This window comes from Leucoraja erinacea, chromosome 1 (assembly GCF_028641065.1).
Source record: "Leucoraja erinacea ecotype New England chromosome 1, Leri_hhj_1, whole genome shotgun sequence".
Taxonomy (NCBI): Eukaryota; Metazoa; Chordata; class Chondrichthyes; order Rajiformes; family Rajidae; genus Leucoraja; species Leucoraja erinaceus.
The window spans coordinates 158,419,548-158,440,776 of NC_073377.1; the positions used below are offsets into that span (position 1 = coordinate 158,419,548).

General features: G+C 40.8%; 1 protein-coding gene across 1 annotated transcript in view; it reads right to left on the reverse strand.

Annotated features, from left to right (window-relative positions):
• The window catches only part of LOC129703884 (uncharacterized), a 314,315-nt gene that overhangs the window by 41,409 nt on the left and 251,677 nt on the right, over nucleotides 1-21,229 (reverse strand). Inside the window, exon 17 of the mRNA XM_055646562.1 lies at nucleotides 18,908-19,042. Coding sequence (XP_055502537.1) covers nucleotides 18,908-19,042 — 135 coding nt within the window. The remainder of the gene's footprint in view (nucleotides 1-18,907; nucleotides 19,043-21,229) is intronic.

Genomic DNA, 21,229 nt, shown 5'->3' on the forward strand with positions numbered 1-21,229 from the left:
GACACCAAATGCAGATTGGATGATAGCTTTGCGGAGCACCTGTGTTCAATCCACAAAATCAACACTGTGCCTCCCTTTACCTGCCACATGAATTCACCTCCCTCTCCAATCTATCGGTCTGTGCCTTCCTGCTTTTTTTTAATCTATGCACATAGCAGCCTTTTGCATTCAATATTGAATTCTATAATTTCAGGTAACTTGATTTCTTGGTCTGTACTGGTCATCCAGCTGTAGTATTAGCTCAGGTAAGCAATTTTCCCCCTTCCTTTTCTGGGATGGATTGAAGAGCACATCCCAACCTAATCTTTTTGTCTAGTTCCCCATCTCCACATTTCTCAACTCCCACATTCTTTTGTCCAGGCTATTTTATCTACAGTGCCCTCCATAATGTTTGGGACAAAGACCCATCATTTATTTATTTGCCTCTGTACTCCACAATTTGAGATTTGTAATAGAAAAAAATCACAATGTGGTTAAAGTCCACATTGTCAGATTTTATTAAAGGCCATTTTATACATTTTGGTTTCACCATGTAGAAATTACAGCTGTGTTTATACATAGCCCCCCCATTTCAGAACCTTCTCTGTACTCCCTCTATGGCAAGAATGTCTTTCCTCAGATTAGGAGACCAAAACTGTATGCAATACTCCAGGTGTGGTCTCACCAAGGCCCTGTATAACTGCAGTAGAACCTCCTTGCTCCAATACACAAATCCTTTTGCTATGAATGCTAACCATAGTCACACCGGTTTTGTCCATAGTCTCTCTCCATAGTCACACCGGTTTTGTCCATAGTCTCTCTCCATAGTCACACCGGGCAGGCACATCCCCTCCCTCGTTCTACAAGCTTCTTTTTTTCTTTTAGTCAATTCTGATGAAGTGTCTCTGACCTGAAATGTTGATTTTTTTTTTCAGCTTGACCTGGTGAATTTTTCCAATATTTTCTGTTTTTGTTCAAGCTGGGATAAAAAAACAGCTAAATTCCAGTGCTCCTAAGTACAGTGAATGGTTGCATCCATTGCTTGTTGAGCACATCCAAATGAAAACTGATTCCCATTTATGCCAACATGGACAACAACTATTGGTGGCTCATCCTTCCTTTTGTTCTGCAGCCCTTCCGAGAAATCCTGGACCCTAGCACCAGGGAAACAACACACTATCGTGGAGTCTCATTTAGGCCACAGAATCTCCTGCTAGTCCGCCTAACTATGGAGCTCCCCATCACAATTGCCATGTCTGCCTTCACCTTTCCCTACCGTGCCTCAGAGGCTGACTGCTGCTGCTGCTGCAGCTGCTGACCTTCGAATGGTCATCTTCCCAAAAGTATCCGAAAGGGTATACTTGTTTTAGAAGGTAATGGCTACAGGGGTTTCTTGCACAATCTGCCTACTCCCTTTTTTGGTGGCCACCCACCTACTCTCTGCCTGTTCCTTAGGTGTGACCACCTCATGATCTATCTATTACTGCTCTTACTGGCATTTTCACTATACCACCACTAGAGGAACATGTGAAAGAAAATTCCTCAACTTATTTCACCTTTACCTCCTTGCCAAAGCCTCCCTGGCCAAAGTCTCAGCACTTACTTCCAAACACAACACTTGCCCTGAACATGCAGCTGGCCCCAAATTAATGTCATTTGTTTTCTTGAAATGGTTATTTATTCAATGTAAAATTCCTGGAATTAAAAGGAGCTGGAGCAAAGACAATTGACTTTCAGAAATCTGCTTATTGTGCAAAGAGATTTTTCACTTTCCAATCAGCACAGCACAGTAATTTCGATTAGAAGGGACATATCAAGTGAGTGAGAGTAAGAGTAAAGGGCACCCTGGCTTTGCAAGAATGGATGTATCAAGTATCATAGTAAAGGTGAGGTGCCATGCAGTTGGGACAGATCATATAATGAAATCTTAAGGAATATATTTACCCAGAGTTGGCAAACCCAATGTAGACAGTCTAATGAATCCTGCTTAATTCTTACATGCTTAAAGATGGGAAATTAACAATCTCCACAACAGCAAATCATAAGCAAACAATCACCAATATTTTAAAATTATGCAAAGAAAGAAGTCTATTATTTTTCCTGTTGGTCTCATGAAATAGTCACCAGCAGATGTTCCGGAGAAAATTCCAACAACATGTTCAAACATCTGTTGTCTGTTTTTTTTTTTAAACCAATACATGTACATTAATAAACAGTGCATATGCACATTTATGACTTACAAAAATAGGGGCTAAGCTTTACAGCCATTGGTGAAAAGTCAGAAAATTCCTTGTTGTTTGGGTATAGAATCACAATTATTGGTGGTTTATAAGCAAAATATTCTTGGTGAATTGATTTACATATGCTTCATATGATGCAGTCACAAAAGAGTAAATTATATGACATCTCTTTTCTCAAATTGGAGATTATTTTAAATAATGTAAAACAATATAAACATTGCAAACTCAGATTAGAAAATACATTTTGTAACAGATGAATGCATTTCCGAAATCAATATCTAACAAAAATATCATAAACAATGGAGGCCCAGTGATGAAAAGCAAAATCGCAGCAAGTATTCTCTCCTGTGGCAAGAGTCCGTTGAGCATGATTCTGCATTCAAGCTGATTAATTACCGGAAGTGTGAATTATGTAAATCAAATATGTGACAACCATCCTGGGACCACTGAAAAATCAGATAAATATTGAGATTGCTTTATAGTTTCTGTATAATTCTTGCTACTAAAGCAAAGTGTTCTGTCTCAGCACATCAGTGGCTGAATTGTAAGTTGTAGAACTATATGAGTTTGCAAGAGAAAGGAGGGTTACGTCCAGCAAACTTGACAACACATTAAGACGCTGATTCCCAATCTCCAACTTCCACATTTAACTCCAGTCTATTTTTGAGCAAGTCCCATGGGTAGAGACTGGTTGTCAATAAGATAAAGGATCAATTAAAGTAACATTAATAGCATTTTTTAGTGCGTACATGGACATACCTTTACTGAACTTGCCAAGAAACAGGGTGAAAAGACAGCAACACTGAAGGAGGCTGAAGAATTGACAGACTACTTTCCTGATAGTTTCTGAGAAATACATTGTTCACAACTATTGTGAGAGGAAATATGTAGATAATCTGCAAATTAATTAGATTCTAGCATACGGTCTTCAGTGTTAGAGTCCTGATTTATCTTGTTAGAATGGGTGCTGCCTTAACTCTTGTATTTTGGAAATGATTTGAAGACTAAGATGAACAGTAGAAGAATAAGCAAGAACATTATATATAACATAGCAAAACAGCAGAGAAGGTTTGGAAAGATGTAACCTACAGGAAACCACTCATGCAAGCAAATGCACAGGCAGGTGTTGCGTTTGACCTTACTGACCTTTCTGTCCTGGGCCTCCTCCATTGCCAGAGTGAGGACACATGCAAAATGGAGTTACAACATCTTATATTACGCTTGAGTAACTGACAACCCAACGGTAAGAACATTGAATTCTCCAATTCTAGGTAACTATACAACTCTATCCTTCCTCAATTTTTCCCATAAACCGCACTCTCCTCTTTACCCCCCCACCCCCTCCTCATCCCTGTGCCCCACCTGGACTCACACCTATTTCTCCACTATCCCTCCCCATCCACCTACATTTCTTTCTAAAGTTTAAAAATTGAAGTACAGGTGTAGCTTAAACCGAGATCCAATGTAGGTCAGCAAATACAGGTGATGATTTATCAGGAATTTATGCAAGTTAGGACAATAACAGCAAAGTTTTAAAGCACTATCATCAGAATGATAAAAAAAAGTGAAGGCACATGGTAACCAGCAAGATTAAAGTTTAGACAACATGGATAATAGCCAATAGCCAGTAAACAGGCCAAGGCAGGGTGGGATCTGACAATGTTATGGAAATGGAAATTGCTCGTTTTCTCTATGTTCTGGGTAGGAAGCTCATCTCAGGCTCAAATATTAGGCCAATGTTACAAAGTCTGATTTATCTTTTGATAATTGCCTAGATAAATGGATAGTTGGCGTCTAGGAATAGAAATTGGAGAGTGAAGGGATTGGCAAATGAGATAATGAGGTAGAGCTGAGACCATAGCATATCATTGGACATTCATGAATACAAGCTGATTTACAAATATCGGCACAAAAATGCTGGAGTAACTCTGCAGCTTAGGCAATATCTCTGGAGAACATAAACATGCGATGTTTCAGGTCTGGACCCTACTTTAGACACTTCCAGGAAAATGATGCTGTTTTCAGATAGTGTTGCCAAAATCTGAAAACATCCACACGATTTAATTTAATTTTGATTTAATTCAATTTATTGTCATTACGAGACAACAAAATTCACTTTCCGTTACAGTCATACATAAAATAAAATTAAAAAAACACAAAAACAAAGAACACAGTAATCCACAACACAAACATCCCCACAGCGGCACTAAAGTTCCCCTCTGTGAGGGAAGGAATGAAAGTCCAGTCAACCTCCTCGCTGATGTTCCCCAATGTTCAGCCGTGGTCGGGGCTTCCCGAGCACACCGTAGTAGCCGCTACGGGCGGCCGATGTTCAGCCCTCTCGCCGGGAACAATGGAACCCAGATGACGAACGGAAGAACATCCTCAGTGGCCTGGACCTCTGAATCGACCAACTTCCACCCTCCACCCAGCGCGGATCCCGATGTCCACAGGCCACGCTGGGTGGAGATTCGCGCTGGCGACCGGCGGAAAAGGGTCCCAGGACTCCGTGATGTTGAAGTCAGCGTTGGGAGCCCCGCACCGCAGCTCCGCGATGTTGGAGCAGCGGCCCAACACTCCGGAGCTCCAAGCGGCGATCCCAGGGGAGGCATCGCCCGCTCCGTGTTGTATTGAGCGCTGCGCCGCAGCTGCTGAAGCTCTGGTCCAGTCCCAGCAGGAAAGGCCGTGCCAATCCAGTTGGTAGGCCGCAAGGAGGGGGGCGCGAGGGCGCGGCTCAGATAATAGCCGCATCCTCGCCAGGAAGCGACTGAAGGATGGTTTCCCTCTTACCCTACCCACTTCCCCCCACATAAAATACTGAAAAAAACTAATACAACACTCTAAACATAACATAACAACAAAAAAAAATACAACCAGACTGTGGTCGGAGGCAGCCAGTAACAGCGCCACCGGATGTCCAGGGGTAGAGATGGTTATTTTTTAGAATTGTAAACAATGTATTTTGTTACTTTGAATAACAAGAGCACATATTTTTCTGATTCGGGAATATTGGAGAACGCTGCTTCTGCATGTGTCTTTAAAATGTTTCCTTAACATTCCCTCGTGCTTTAAAGTTTTCAAATGAGCCGTCCACTATGGCCCCACTAATAGAGGACCTTTCAGGCTGAATCATGATGGCCTAGGCCTTATGCTGAAACATTTTCAAATGTTCCACCTACGTTTGCATTTACTTGGGCCAGATGCCAGACATTACTGTTCCTCTAGATCTGGGGTCCAGCTGGCCATTGATAGAGCTTTGCGTGGTGTAGAGACATGGCTCTGCCTTGTAAATGTCATTGACGTCCTTCGATAGCCAGCTGGAAGCAGAGCTTGCTTAAACACTCTGGTATTCAAAGGGACACAAAATCAATTAAGCTTAAATAGGCACTTTTAATATTATCTTAATATACATATAAAATAGTTGTAAATAATTTAAAAAAATTATGTTCTTTTAGATAATAACGACTTTTCATCTGGTTCCTAGTTTTTGTCCTACCATCTCAAGTAAAACCAATACGGCATTTGTTCCCATTGATTCTCTCATGAAATGTTGGGGAATCCCAGGAAGACTAGACTCAGTCGCTTGACTCCAAACGGAGCCACGTTATGAACTTCAGTGGTTCAAAACACAGGATATTCAGGAATGTCTTCATTTTCTGTTCATGTATGCATGGGCACCTGGATGTGTCCAAATGTGATGGTGCTATGCATGGCTGACTTATGTATTCTTATGTGCGGATGCTTTTCCTGAACATGTATATGTGCTTGAATGTGGCTTTATGTATGGGCATCTGCATAATGGGAGTTTGTAACATGTGTGCAGCTTTGTCTGTGTACCTGCCTGGGGGTGGTGTGTGTATTGATGACACTAAAACTCCCAGATGAGACCTTGGAACTGCTCCTCATATCTGAGGAACCACCACTCAACAAAAGCAGACACTGGGAAATAAATTCATCCTCACCTTCCCTGCATCACCATTTGAAGTATGCCAACACTAAGACCTCAAACCAAGAATTGACCAAATGAATTATAGACAGTAGTGATCCCCTCCCCCCTGCACGGTGGACAACTTACAGCTCACACTTCCGAGCAGATGCCACCAATGTGGTCTCTGCAAAATCTCCAAATTCACTAACAAGATAAATAACTTCCCCCGGTATCCCTAATGTTGAGACCATAATGTTTAACAAGGTAATATAGTAATTATGAAACACTTTAATCTACATGTAGATTAAATAAATTAAAATTGTTGAAACAAAATGGATGATTAATTCATGGCATGTTTTTGTGAATATATTTGTCTAGATCAATGGTGAAGAACTAGCTAGGGAACAGACTATTTTGATCTTATTTTGTTTAATAAGATGGGATTGATTGATAATATCATTATCAAGAGGCCTTTTGGGAGAGAATAGCCATAATATGATAGGATTTAAATTGGGTATGAAGCTGAAATCACACATAACTGTGTCTTAAATCTAAACAGAGGAAATTATTAAAGTATGAGAGTCGGCTGTGGTTGATTGAGAGAATACATTAAAAGGCACAATAATGTACATGCAATGTCTGCTAGCATTTCAAAAATAATGCAGATATAGCAAAAAAAAATCCCGTAAGGTACAAAAAGGATTTATCTATGGCTGATCGTAGAAAATTAAGATATTATTTAAGCAAAAACAAGGCTTATAAAGTTACCTAAAGTAATAATCATCCTGAGGATAGGGAGCATTCAGCAAGGAATGTCTAAGGAATTGATTAAAAAATCCCAAAGTAAAGTATAAGAGCAGACTGGCTGTAAATATGAAAAACAGACTATCAAGACTTTTACAGGTATATATACTAGACCAAGTGGAACCTGTTGGGTCCCGTCCCCTCAACGCGTGGTTGTGGGGGGGGGGGGGGGGGGGGGGGGAATAGGGGGCTATAGGTGGCTCATGGCGTCTCACAGTCACACACTAACCCCATCCTTGATATTATAATAATATTATTAATTTGCTCCTTTACCCCCATCCCCCGCGATATCCACTAACGCATAGCCCCCAACTGCACAGGCGCAGTTAGAGAGGGGGAGGGAGGGGAGTAGAGAGGTAGGGGGGGAGGGGTAAAGAGGGAGAGGGCGAGGGGGCCAGAGAGGAAGGGTAGAAGGAGGGGGGAGAGGGAGGGGGGAAAGAATGAGTAGGGGGGGGACGCGTGGCATCACAGGGGGAGGGCTGGTCCCTGAACGCAATATTCCACCACTCACCCATAGGTCCCAATACTCACTACTATCTAGAGAGGGAGGGGGAGGGGGGGGGGGGGGGGGGTAGAGAGGAGCTGGTAGTGAGGGAGGGAGGGTAGAGAGGGAGGGGGAGGGGGGGGGTAGAGAGGGAGGGAGGAGGGTAGTGAGGGAGGGAGGGTTGTAGAGAGGGAGGGGGAGGGAGTAGAGAGGGAGGGGGAGGGAGTAGAGAGGGAGGGTTGTAGAGAGGGAGGGGTTAGAGATTGAGAGGGGGTACAGAGGGAGGGGAGTTAGAGAGGGAGGGGGTAGAGAGGGAGGGGGAAGAGAGGGAGGGGGAAGAGAGGGAGGGGAGTAGAGAGGGAGGGGAGAGAGAGAGAGAGAGGGAGGGGGAGGCCAACATGTTCTACTTGATTTTATTTTGATTGTGCACGCCAGGTTGATTGCATTCGTGGAAACACGTGAAGGTTGCAATCTCCCAACCCGCCCCATTGTGATGTCATCTGTAAATGAGATCCATTGTGATTGGACGTCTGTGAGATGGCAAGTGGTGCAAGAGTCTCACACTGAAAAGCAGTTCATTTTTGAAATAAACGATTAAAACTTTAAAAACTTTGGAAATATAGGTTGGAATGTAACGGCTAAATGTTTATCTCATCGAGGGTAAAAATATGAGTAGCATGTGTGAAAATGGGATGGCTGAGGCCAAGCAGTTTTGGAAGAAGTTTGGAGGGAGGAGAGGGGAGGGAGGGGAGGTGGGGAGGAGAGGAGGGGGGGGGGGAGATGGATGGGGGGGCCGGCAAGTGAGCGGGCTGCGGAAAGCAGAGAGAGTCCAGGGAGGGAGGGAGAGAGAGAGAGAGGGATGACCTGGCAGGCTGGGGGGCAGGGCTAGGGAGCAGGTGGGAGGGCAGGGTTGGGCGGGGCCAGGAGAGTTGGGCCAGGTGCAAAGGCATTGTGAGGTCAGCAGCTGGGGCACACACACTAACCCCCCCTCCCCTCCCCCCCCACACACACCTACACACACACAGTGGGTTGGATCTAAGCTGTCAATGAAGACAGCATTTTTTTTTAAATTGTCTTTGAAATTAAGAGGGAATGTTAAGAATTAGTGATGTTAAGTGAGAAATAATTAAATTAAATTCAATGAAAAACAATGGAATCAACAACATGGTGGGCTAGGGGGGCGGGACCAGGAGGCAGGTGAGGGGGGGGACAGGGCTGGGCGGGGCCAGGAGGCAGTTGGGCCAAGTGCAAAGGCATTGTGAGGTCAGCAGCTGGACAACCTTAATATTTTTTTTAAATGTCAGTTTGGTTATAAATTTTAGTAACTATCTCGGGAAATAATTGACCAAATTGATAGAGGATTGGATTTTTGAAATCATAAGGAAAATTTCTACCAGAAGATGTAAAAATGTCACTGTTATTGTAACGTCAGCAGCTGGGCAGCGGTCAGATTTAAAATTAAGGTGAGATTGGTCAACAATTTTAATACAAAAAGTCAGGAAAATAATATACCAAATGTACAGAGGAGTGGATTTCTAAATTCACAAGGAAAATCTCTACTGAAATATGTAAACATTTTCCCGTTTCGGCATCTGGTTTTCGAGGAGAAACGTTTCACATGCAAAATGACACACACACACACACACACAGTTTCAAAAGTATATAGATATGATATGATATGATATGATGATATGACAGACTAAAAGGTTAAATTAGCATATTCCATAGACAAGAGAATTTATAATGGAAAATATTAAAATGAATTAAACAAGTTTTGTGTCTGTCATCAAGGGTGAGGATACGTAAAAACTGCCCTTGATATAAGAAAATCAAGAATTTGGTAAGAATGAAGCACCAAATAAATTATAATCAAATAATAGTTCTAGAGAGTTTAAGAAGGAACTGCAGATGCTGGAGAATCGAAGGTTACACAAAAAAGCTGGAGAAACTCAGCGGGTGCTGAGTTTCTCCAGCTTTTTTGTGTAACAATAGTTCTAGAGAAGTTGATGAGCTTGAATGCTGTTAGATGTCATGGACTTGACATTCAATTTTGGAAGAAATTACTTTATAGAGTGCGTGGATGTGTAGATATCATCTTCCATACTAAAAATTATAGAATTGTTCTAGAATCATCGGGTGGCACTGCGCGCGGCATCCTCGCCAGCAGTCAGTTCGTTCTTTCACCTTTTTTGTTATTTTTAGTCTGCTTAAGAGTATGTTTTTGGAGGTTTCTTAGTCATTTTTATGTGGGGGAGGTGGGGAGGGGAAGGGGGAAACCTTCCAGTCACTTCCTGGTCGAGGATGCGTCTTTTCACCGAGTCGCATCTTCGCCCCCCCCCCACCCTCGCGGCCTACCAATTAGATTGTTGCGGCCTTTCCTGCTGGAGACCGGCCAGAGCTTCAGCAGCAGCGCAGCACTGAATTACCATCGCGGAGCGGGCCATGCCTTGCCAGGGAGCGCCGTGTTGAGGCGCCAGAGTGTTGGGCCAGCTGCTTTATCATCGTGGAGCTGTGGTTTGCGGAGCTTCTAGCCGTGGGTGGCGCTGACTGTAACTTTGCAGAGTCCTGTGACCCCTTGCTGGGGTCGCCAGTTTTGAAGCTCCGCCCAGATATGCCTGTGGACTTCGGGAGCCGCGGTCTCCGGTAGAAAGCGGCCAATTCGGAAACCTGCCGCTGAGAGTGTTCCGACGTCAGAGTTCCGATCATCCCGGTGAGGGGGCCTGAACATTGGGCCGTCGTATTGGCGACTGCGGAGGCCTCAAAGGCCCCGACCACGGGTGAACAAGAGGAAGATGACTGAACTTTATTGCCTTCCCTCAAAGTGGGAACGTTGATTCCGCTGTGTGGGGATGTTTATGTTAAACTCTATCGTGTATTGTGTTCTTTTTATTCGTATGGCTGTATGGTAACTCGAATCTCACTGTACCATTTGGTGTATGTGACAATAAATGTAACTTGAACTTGAACTTGAACTTGGATAGGAAGATAGAAAACTGACCACAGTATTTAAGGAAGGAGAGGAAGCAGCAAGTTTATAAATCATATAATTTATGAAGCATTTAATTGAGTTCCACCACAAAGTTGTGCTTCCCTGAATCTTCCCCTGGAGCCCAACATACCCTCAATCAGCCCACCCTTTTGCTGATTAGCCAGTTACTCTTTTAGATTTGTTTTCATAGAGTGGGAGGTGCATTGCACCATTTAAAATGTACACTAGAATGTTTTTTTTAATATCAATGAACTGACTGTTAGAAGCATGTCAAGCTGACCCGAAAATAATGAAACAATGACTGCTCCCATTGTTGGACGACAGACATCTCATTTCAATACAATTCCTACAGAGATCACAGAAAAACTATGCCTGTAACTTTTTATGTGGAAATTTAACTGGGCCAACATTGGCAAACTCAAATGTATATCTCTTTATAGGAAGTTTTTTTTTATGTCTTTGTCCATACTAGTCTGCTTTGAGACCTCAGCACAATCGGAACTTTTACAACCATGCTATAAAGTTTTTAAAAAATTCTCTTTGGATTAAAAGGAGATAGAGTAAATCAAGTTAATGAGTATGGCAGCCGGAAGCAATGAGCTATTCAGTCAAAAGAATTAGCAAAAATCACTAAATGCCGGAGGAACTCAGTGGGTCTGGAGGACATGAATAGAAATGTCACCTACCTGTTTTCTCCAGAGATGTTGCCTGACCCACTGAGTTACTCCAGTTTTTTACTCAAGATTCCAGCATTTGTAGTTCCCTGTACCTACATTTAAAAAAAAATCTATTCCTTGTAAACAGTGTTTTCTTTTCTTCAAAATAATTAAATCTAATTATGATACAATTCTTCCCACATGCAGGAAGCCATCTGGACTAGTTATGTCTGAGTGGTAGCCCCAAGACTTTCAATTCTATCAGGTTCATCTTATTGACAGATGTTTACTCTCAAGATATTTGAGGGTTATAGTGCAGAATATAGTGCACAATCAGGTTCATCTTATAGATAAATGTGAGGTTATCCACTTTGGTGGCAAAAACAAGGGGGCAGATTATTATCTCAATGGGGTTAGGTTAGGTAAGGGGGAGTTACAGCGAGACCTGGGTATCCTTGTACACCGGTCACTGAAAGTTGGCGTGCAGGTACAGCGGGCAGTGAAGAAAGCAAATGGAATGTTGGCCTTCATAACAAGAGGATTTCAGTATAGGAGTAGGGAGGTTCTTCTGCAGTTGTATAGGGCTCTGGTGAGACCACATCTGGAGTATTGCGTACAGTTTTGGTCTCCTAATTTGAGGAAGGACATCCTTGTGATTGAGGCAGTGAAGCGTAGGTTCACGAAATTGATCCCTGGGATGGCGGGATTGTCATATGAGGAAAGATTGAAAAGACTAGGCTTGTATTCACTGGAGTTTAGAAGGATGAGGGGATATCTTATAGAAACATATAAAATTATAAAAGGTCTGGACAAGCTAGATGCAGGAAAAAATTGGGCGAGTCCAGAAAGGGGCCACAGTCTCAGAAAGGGGAGGCATTTAGATGCAGGAAAAATTTTCACCCAATATTTGTGGATTCCCTGCAGAGGGCAGTGGAGGCCCACTGGGTGGAAGAGAGAGGGAACTCACTAGTGGAATCAAGGGATAAGAAGGCAGGCACAAGGGACGATCAGCCATGATTGAATGGCGGTGCTGACTGAGGGCCGAATGCACCTGCACCTATTTTCTATGTTTCTATGTTCTATTGTCAGGAACTGCAGTGTGAATAAAATCACAATGCATCCTGGAAAGATTTCACAAAATAAATCAAAGTTAAGGGCTCTGAACATGGGCATTTTTTCCCCTGAAAATCCACTAAACATATCTGTTATGCCCCTGAAGCATACTCTGCCACTCAGTAAATTCTGCACTATAACCCTCAAATACCTTGAGAGTAAACATCTGTCAAGCTCAAATATATTCAATGATTCAGTCTGGTCAATCCCGTTTGTGGACAAATCCAAACTGTTACAAATCTCTAAGCAATGACATTCTCCCTAATCAGAATGATCAGATTCTTTCTCTTCTCCAAGAAACACAAGGCAAACTGTCCAGGTGATCTCATAGTTTCAGCCTGCTCTGGCCCCACCAATTTATTTTCTAACATGTTTCCAGCTTTTCTCCCTTGGTTCAGTTCCTTCTCTTTTGTATTCTTAATATTTCAGACAGCCTTTTTTTCAATTTCCTAGTCTCAACATACCGCTCTTTACCATGGACATATAATCTCTCAGCACATCCCAGTGAAATTACAGTAAGACCTCAATACTTTTATACTGCATCATGTTTGCAATAAAGATACGCACTTGCCTTCCTAATTACTTGCTAATTGCATGCTAATATTCCGTGGTCCACGTACAAAAACATCCCGATCCTTCTATCCATATCCATGGAATACTGCTGTCTCTCTTCATATAAATCTTCTGCTTTTCTATTCTTACCAAAGGAGATAATCTCACATTTCCTAACATTACAGTCCATCTACCACTTTTTGGCAGAATGATCCTTGTTGCATTTTTCCAGTGGGCATTGACTTTGTCACTGCTCTTCACATTTTGGCCTGCAGCCACGTGGTAGAAGAGATGTCTTGCAGGACGGAGATAATGGTGAAATGCAACAACTATCTTCTGCATTATGTGAAGTCAACTGAACAATTCAAAATTCTGCATTGTGGACCCACATGCAATTAAAATATCTCATGAATAGCTGTGGTGTCAGTGAGTGATTAATGTATGGAATTTTTTTCTAGGTCACTGAATATATTTCAGACATATTTTTTGAGATTTACATATTAACGGAATCAAGGAACATGAGTTGATACTGCAAAATGGTGCTGAGATATTTTTTTAAATCCCTGCTTTTATGGAATAGCCTACTTCAGTTACTATTTTTCATATTCTTACTGAATTCTGGGAAATACTATGGTAGACTTTCCTGAATTCTGTGAAACACAGAACATAGTCACAAATATATCCAATGGGGAACTGAAGAAGGAATGTTTGGAACATAAATTTCTACCATCATTTTCCAAGAAGTGATTCATGTGTGACTTGGGCCTGATTTTACAATATCTGCCTGTCCACAACATAGAAATGTCCCTCTCTGCATACTTTTCTATAAAACTCAGTCAAATTGACAATTAAATGTATCTACTGGCTGGAAAATAAAGCTAGTTTATATGGAAGATTATAAAACTTAAGTTTCCTTTAATAAACTGCTGAATTTGTACTGTGCTCCCTCCAAGACCAACATATACTATCAAAGGTGCAGCACACTGACTGCATACTTTTCCCTTCACTGTCTAAACAGGATTATATAAAGTTGCAGGAAAATGTATATCTCCCTGTTCCAACCCTCTAGATATAAAGCCAACCATTCCATTAGCACTCAATTACATTTTAATAATCAATATCTTTGGACACCATTTTTAACACTGTTCCCACTGTATCTCTAAACTAAACTAAACTTTTCACAATTTGTAAAAATATCTGATGTATCCTGAATCAGATCTTAATGGATAATCTCATATTTAACTGCATTGAAATGCATCTGCCACATGTTCATCCCTCGCTTAATCTAGCATTGTCTCTTTGGAATATAATGCTCCTATTATGTATTAATTACTATGCTATCAATTGCTTACATTAATTGCAAACTTGAATATGATTGTCAATTGTGTTATGGTGGTCATTAATATATATAGTGAATAAATGAGGTCCTAGCAGCTAAATCATGTGGGACATGCCATATTAATTTGTGTACATAGTCATTAACCATAGTCACCATCTTCCACTGACCTGCTTATTCTTTAATCAGGCCAATAATTTGACCTCAATTACATGATTGAGGTCTCTTATATTTATCAAATGCTTTTGAGAAGCCTTAATAACTTAGCCGGGATAATAACAGGAACGTACCCTGTCTATTACTTTGAACACTTCTTCAAAGCATTCATTTCTGACATATGTTTTGCAAATCCATGTTAGCTCTCGGTGATCAGTTAACATTTTTGTCAGTGCCCAGTCACCCTGTCCTTAATTTTAGATTCCATGAACTTCCACACACCAGATGTTACATTAACAGGTGTATAATGTTATGGTTTCTCTTTCTCACTTTTCTTAAATAATGGCATTACACTTGTTTCAATTGATTTGTTAGTTATGAAACTTGCTTGCAATTTGTGTGTGAAAATGCCATTGGCACATTACACAGGAATGGTCACCCTGCAGCTGAATGACGTTCTTTGATCACACCTCTCGTTATTGCAGCTCGGAGATTATATTATTACACATTTGATCTCTCAGCTGTTATGCTTGTTGCTGTTTACACAGTACAAATTTTCTCCATTTCGAAGTTCAGATCACACTTTTTCTTTCCCTCCCACGATATTTTGGCTATTAGTTTTCATACATTTCACCTGCAAAGGCTTGAGAAATGCCAACACACGTCATTGGAATGTATTAGCATAAATTACCCACCTTAAGACTGCTTCTCCTAATTGATTTGATTTTAAGAATTCTATCACTTTTAGTTTAAAATAGCGGATGTGAAAAACATAATTTTCTCCCATCCTATCATAAACAGTTTATTTGCACTTGATAACTGCTGGAATCTGCAGGAATAAGGCATTTTTCTGAAGTTTTTGTTTTAACCACTCAACTTATTAAAATTGGTTACAACCAAGAAAGGACATTTGTGAAACCAGGAGGAAAATGGTGGAACTAACAAGTGCCACCAGAACATCATTTATCCAAACACTAAGAAATAAAGCATAACAATGGGAGAACAGATTTACAAGGAAGTAGAATGCAAGGTTGCAAGGTAAAAGGGCAGTGCATCTGCAACAGTTTACTAATTTCTCAAATACTTTGTTATTCTCACAGCAAAAAAAGTGATATCAATTGAGAATTAATCCTCCTTATAGATGATACGAGTAGGGTGGCTTTGCACCAATACACATCCCTTAACTACGGCATATTGGCCATAAAACTATTGAGTATTCATGTTTTGCTACTGTTGAAGCAGAAAGATAAAAAAGGAATTTTCAAGTGTCGAGAGGAGAAAGGAAAATGAGGAAACACGGAGAATCTCGAAGAAATCTATTTCAGAAGAAATGGCTCATGGAAAAGAAACAAGGGGGACGATTAATGGCCAAAATGGCCTGCATCCATGCTGGGTTGTTTTGAATGCAAAACTAGAAATTCTGAACAATTTTAATTTGAGTTCATCTTACACGATGAAAATATAGTTACTTTAAACACATTTGAATAGCATTCAAGAACAATGTGAAAAAAAGCTATTGCAATACTGAGAAATATTAAGGAATATATAAGCTACAAGGATTACAGTGCATGTCACAAATTTAGTATAAAATAAATAGTAATAAACATTTTGCTAAGCCATGGTTGCACTTAGATGACATGATATTCATGCACAAATGACTATTGAATTGAAATGATAATAAAGCTGAACAGTATTTCAAGTAGAAGTAAAGAACTAAATTTCCCAATGGCACCTCAGCCTGTACAGAACACATATTGAATCCTGGTGTTTGTCAAGTTTTCAAATATCCACAAATCTTTAGTTTACCTGATACAACTAAGGTCTTTCTTTGTTTTTGAATAATGATTTAAGGATCTGTCATTACTTACACAACAATATTTACCTTATTCTCCCACCATCTCCCAAACCCCACCTTTCCCTTGGTCACTCTGCTCCACATCCCTTCTTTCCACTCCTATCCCCCAGCCCCCGATTTCCCTACATCACCCTCTTCCCCCTCCCACCATCCCCTTCTACCCACATCTCTCTCAATGGTTTTACATTTCACTCCCCCACTCTTTTCCATATCTGACAACCTATTGTCTCCTTTTCGCCTCTAACCTTATCAGTTACTCCACCAATCAACCACCCTCCCCCCCTCCTCATTTGTATCAACTATCATTTGCCAGGCTCTGTCCTACCCCAACGTCTTTTTCTCCGCTTTCTCCTCCTTACCCCTATCAGTTTGAAGAAAGGTCCCAACCCTAAACACATCTGTTCATTCTGTTGCCAGAGGCTATGTGACATGCCAAGTTCCTCCAGCACTTTGTGTTTTGCTCAAGATTGCAGCATCTGCATTTTTTCATACTTTTAATGTTTATCTTATTGCGTGCAAATGGACTTCGACAGATAAATGGACTCTTAGTTATCAGACAGAACCAGATTCCCTGTTTGAATTGTCTGCAGAAACGCCAATGAGTCACATTAAATATGCAAACCTAGGAATCTCTTTCTGAATCTGCTTCAGAAGAACATGTGCTGACAATTACCCTTTAAGGGAAAACATCGTACTATCTTGTGAGCATGACTTAATGCAGATATTGTCCAGTGGTAGGAGGTCGGCTCAAGTGAAAGCAGCAAGAAAATAATGTAATTTCTTTTTGAAAAACCTTTCAAGAGATCTTTAACCAGCAGCACTCCAATCTTCATGCTCGAAGCTTTAAAGTGAACAGCAATCAGAACCAGTACTTTTGCATAAAATTGAGCAAGCTAACGAAAGTGGTAATAGCACCTAATTCATGGCAGTTGTGCAATTAGTTACATTTCATTTGGTATGATTTTTTTTTAAAAGAACATTTAATATCTATAACATTTGGTGAAACACATGAAAATATGCTTAATGAATTAGCACTGTTTAACTTTCATTTTCGACTGGGCTCACATGGTGGATTCCACTTGCTCTTGTGTTGAAGTAAAAATGGCCACAAGCCACTGCATCACACCTCTTCTACCACCCGGCTGCAGGCCAGAAATGGGAAGAGCAGCGACACAGTTAGTGCCTGCTGGAAATATGCAATGTGGATAGATCATTCTGCTAACATTCATTTGACACCATCACTGCTGTTATGAAGCTCCAGTTCAATTTATGCCTTCTCTTGATCCCACCAACTAAATATATGTTCAGCAACAGCAATGATCACACCTCCATCACCACTCCAATCTGCACAATTTAATGAGATTTTCAACTACCCGCATGCCGATAACAGCTGACTGTACTGGACGTTGTTTTAACTATAATATTGTTTTAACAATGCTAAAATCTACAGAAAGTACGTTACCATGTACTGAAGGATGTGGCCTTAACCTTTGCTTCTGGATGTGGGTGTAATGTTGCAGGTGCCAAACTGCCAAATGATGATGCTTTTGCTGAAATACACATCCTGATAAACCAAAAAACCTAACCTCAAAGTTAGACAAGGACCTCTTTCTCTGTCAATGTCACTGTGTTGCCAGCTGTAAGATAAAATAATGTGGAACAGGAGGCGGAAGTAATCAGGATGGTGGGAACTTAGATAGCCCCTTTATGGCTTGCTGGCAATGAACACAACTCCAATTAACCATTCATTAACAGTCCTACTGCCTTGCCTGTTCCCCTTCACAAACTTTCATTGTATTTGTCAGTGAAAATATCAAAAATATAAGTTAATACAAAGTAAGCAATCCAAGCTAACTTTACAAATTAAACCATTTCAAACTCCAACAGTACTTTCCAAACTATAACCTCTAGTACCAGGAGGAACAAGGAGAGCATTCACAGAGGAACGCCAGTCATCTGCAGCTTCCCCTCAAATCACACATGGACATGGAAATATTTTGCATTTGTTTTATTGCCTCACAACAACATTGTGGGAATACTTTCACCAGAAGGACTGTATCCACCATATTTTCAAAAGCAATGAAGACTGGGCAATGAATGCTGACCTGGCCAGAATCGTGTAATAAATCAACCTGTGAATCTTCTCAGTGTCCCGTCTTGCATACGGCTTTGGCTGACTTGGAGATCCTGCTCAGAACTATCCCACTGGCTGTCATGTGGTGATGAAAGACAGCTGACTTTAGGTAGCTAAAGGGAGGATGATCTGGACCTAGAGTGCCTGACCTTTCTGTACTTTCTCAGTAAATGTGACAGCAGACCAGGTCGGCTGGTTCAGTTTAGCAAACTGCAGATGCTGGTTTAAACCGACAATAGACACAAAATGCTGGAGTAACTCAGCGGGACAGTCAGCATATCTGGAGAGAAGGAATGGGTGACATTTCGGGTCGAGACCCTTCTTCAAACCCGCCTATGTCTCTTCTGTGTTCAGTGTCTGAAGAAGGGTCTTGACCCAAAACGTCACCTATTCCTTCTCTCCAGAGATGCTGCCTGTCCCACTGAATTACTCCAGCATTTTGTGTCTATCTTTGGTTCACTTTAGTTTTTTTAGTTTAGAGATACAGCGTGAAAACAGGCCCTTCGGCCCATTGAGACCACACGGACCATTGATCACCTGTATACTTGTTCTATGTTATCCCACTTTTGTAAGCTGCAGATGACTGTCGTTCCTCTGTGAAAACTGACAAGGAAGTTACGTTTGAGACACAAGGAACTAAGGATGCTGAAATCTTAAGGAAATATTGAGAAATTCACTTACCGAGGTTGATCATACGCAAGGTTTCATCGATCTCGTACAGGGAAGGATAGTGGTCACAGTCCTTGAAGAAATTTGGTAACTCGCTCCTATTAATCTCTCTCCAGAACTCTCTCTTTGCAAACATTACTTCATATTCTGCAAGCAAACAACTTAATCTGCATGATTTGCATTCAGATTTAGAGATTTTGATAAACTACCATTAGATCATAGATCATTCGAGAGGAATGTAAAATTACTTCCAGAGAAATTATAAACTTTGGATTAACGTAATGAATATGATAAAACCCCAGTGACTTAAAATTCTTTGCTAATATATTTATAAAGCATTGCTACAATTGTACAGGAATGAGCAACTATAGGTGGATACAAAGTCCAATGAAAATGTCACCTATCCATGTTCCCCAGAGATGCTGCCTGACCTGTTGAATTATTCTACTGTTGTGTCTTTTAATGTAAACCAGCATGTGTAGTTCTTTGTTTTTTGATCTATAAGCAGATGATGTACAAGAGCAACATTCTGCTATCTCAGATGTTCCTCTTGCCACTCTCATCCCTTCATTGAGTTGCCACTTAGCTCCGGAAATATTCTGTAGCTACAGGTTATTAAATTAGTAGTAGAGGAAGCATATAACATCCTGTTAAATAGGTTCACTCTCCTTAATTTGGGAGGTCTTCCTGTTGACTTAACGGAAAATAGTATGAAAAGATGTTCACCAAAACATACAAATTAAATCAATGAGGCTGAATGTGGAAAAAATGAAAGGATGTTAAAGGATCAGTTCGGGGAATATTTGAGTTCAGTAGAACTAAATGCTTGACAGAGCAACATATTATCACTGCATGCAGCAACTCCAATGCAACAATTGCAATTATGTAAACATGCTTGATATGTTCTTTTTTTTTTAATGCAGAAAGTCAAGGGGTAGAAGTATAGGAAAAAGATTAATTCTGGCCTTCCCATAAATAATATTGTAATACAATTTTATTTTTTTAGCCACAGGGATTGAATATTAACTTTTAATGGGATGACAGTTTTAACGGGTGAAGTCTGCATCAGTTAATTTACACCAAATACAACTAGCATCCACTGGCACAACTGAAACCTCATCCAGTGCTAGTTATAAGAATACTAAGTTGTATTTATATTACGGAACTGCAGAAGATAAGCTTGAATTATTTCAACAATGTTCTTGAATATTTGTTCTTGGCACAAAAATGATTAGTGCTGGGCACAAGTTCCACTTATACTGACAACTTTATTTAATTACTAGACTAAGTGGGACCCGTTAGGTCCCAGCATCACACGGGAGGGCTGGTCACCAACGCAATATTCCACCTCTCCACCAATTCCAATATTGCTCGCCAGTGTGGGGGGGGGGCTTTCTGTTGCGCTAGTATGGGTGTTGAGGGCCGAAGATACTGGTTTCCAGAGGGCTAATATAGATTTTGTGGGCCGAATGGATTCTTGGGCTGGCAGCCAACTGTTGCAACGATTTTAAAAGCCAAGCCAAGGCAAACAATTTGGCTGCAGCCACCTGACAACCAGAATTCATTTTGTGAACACAAACTTGTTAAAAATCCAAATTAATAAAGAAAATGTGTTCAATGGTGTTTTTAAAACTGTTAACAGCACAAAGAAATAAAGCAACAATTATGGGAATGTTTAACAAAATGCCAATTCTATATCATCACTTTGTTATATTGTACAGGGCCGGAAGGTGACTTGGTGCCTTTGTAAGGAAGTATTATATATTCTGCACATGCAACTACAAACATGGCGACCTTGTGTGGGACTGGGTAGAGGATGACACAATGTTGACTCAATGGGCCAAATGGCCTAACTTTGCCCCTATGTCTTTTGTTCTTCTGCTGGCATTAAGCCTGCTCCATCACTGCTTCATTCTCTATTCGTGTCTCCATGAAGGCAAGCATATCAATACCTTTTTCACTAACCTTCAGCCATGTCATCACTTTCCCCAAACTATGCACTCCAAGGTCAGTCAGTATATCAATGTTCCAAAGGCCCCTGCCATTTACATTATATATCTTACAAGAATTTGACTCCCAGAGTATATTATCTCAAACTTGTTTGGATTACAATCGATCTGCCACTGCTTCACCCACGTTCCTACTGATCTGTGTCCCGCTGTATCCATAGACAATTTACTTAATTATCTACTATTTCAGTCATTTTCATGTCATCTTCAAACTGTTATTGTACATATTTGATCATTTTAAATACTGCATTGAGATCATCAAATAATCTGTATTTGGGGGAATGCAAACCTTGTTGATGCAACCTAATTTGATAGCATTGCATCT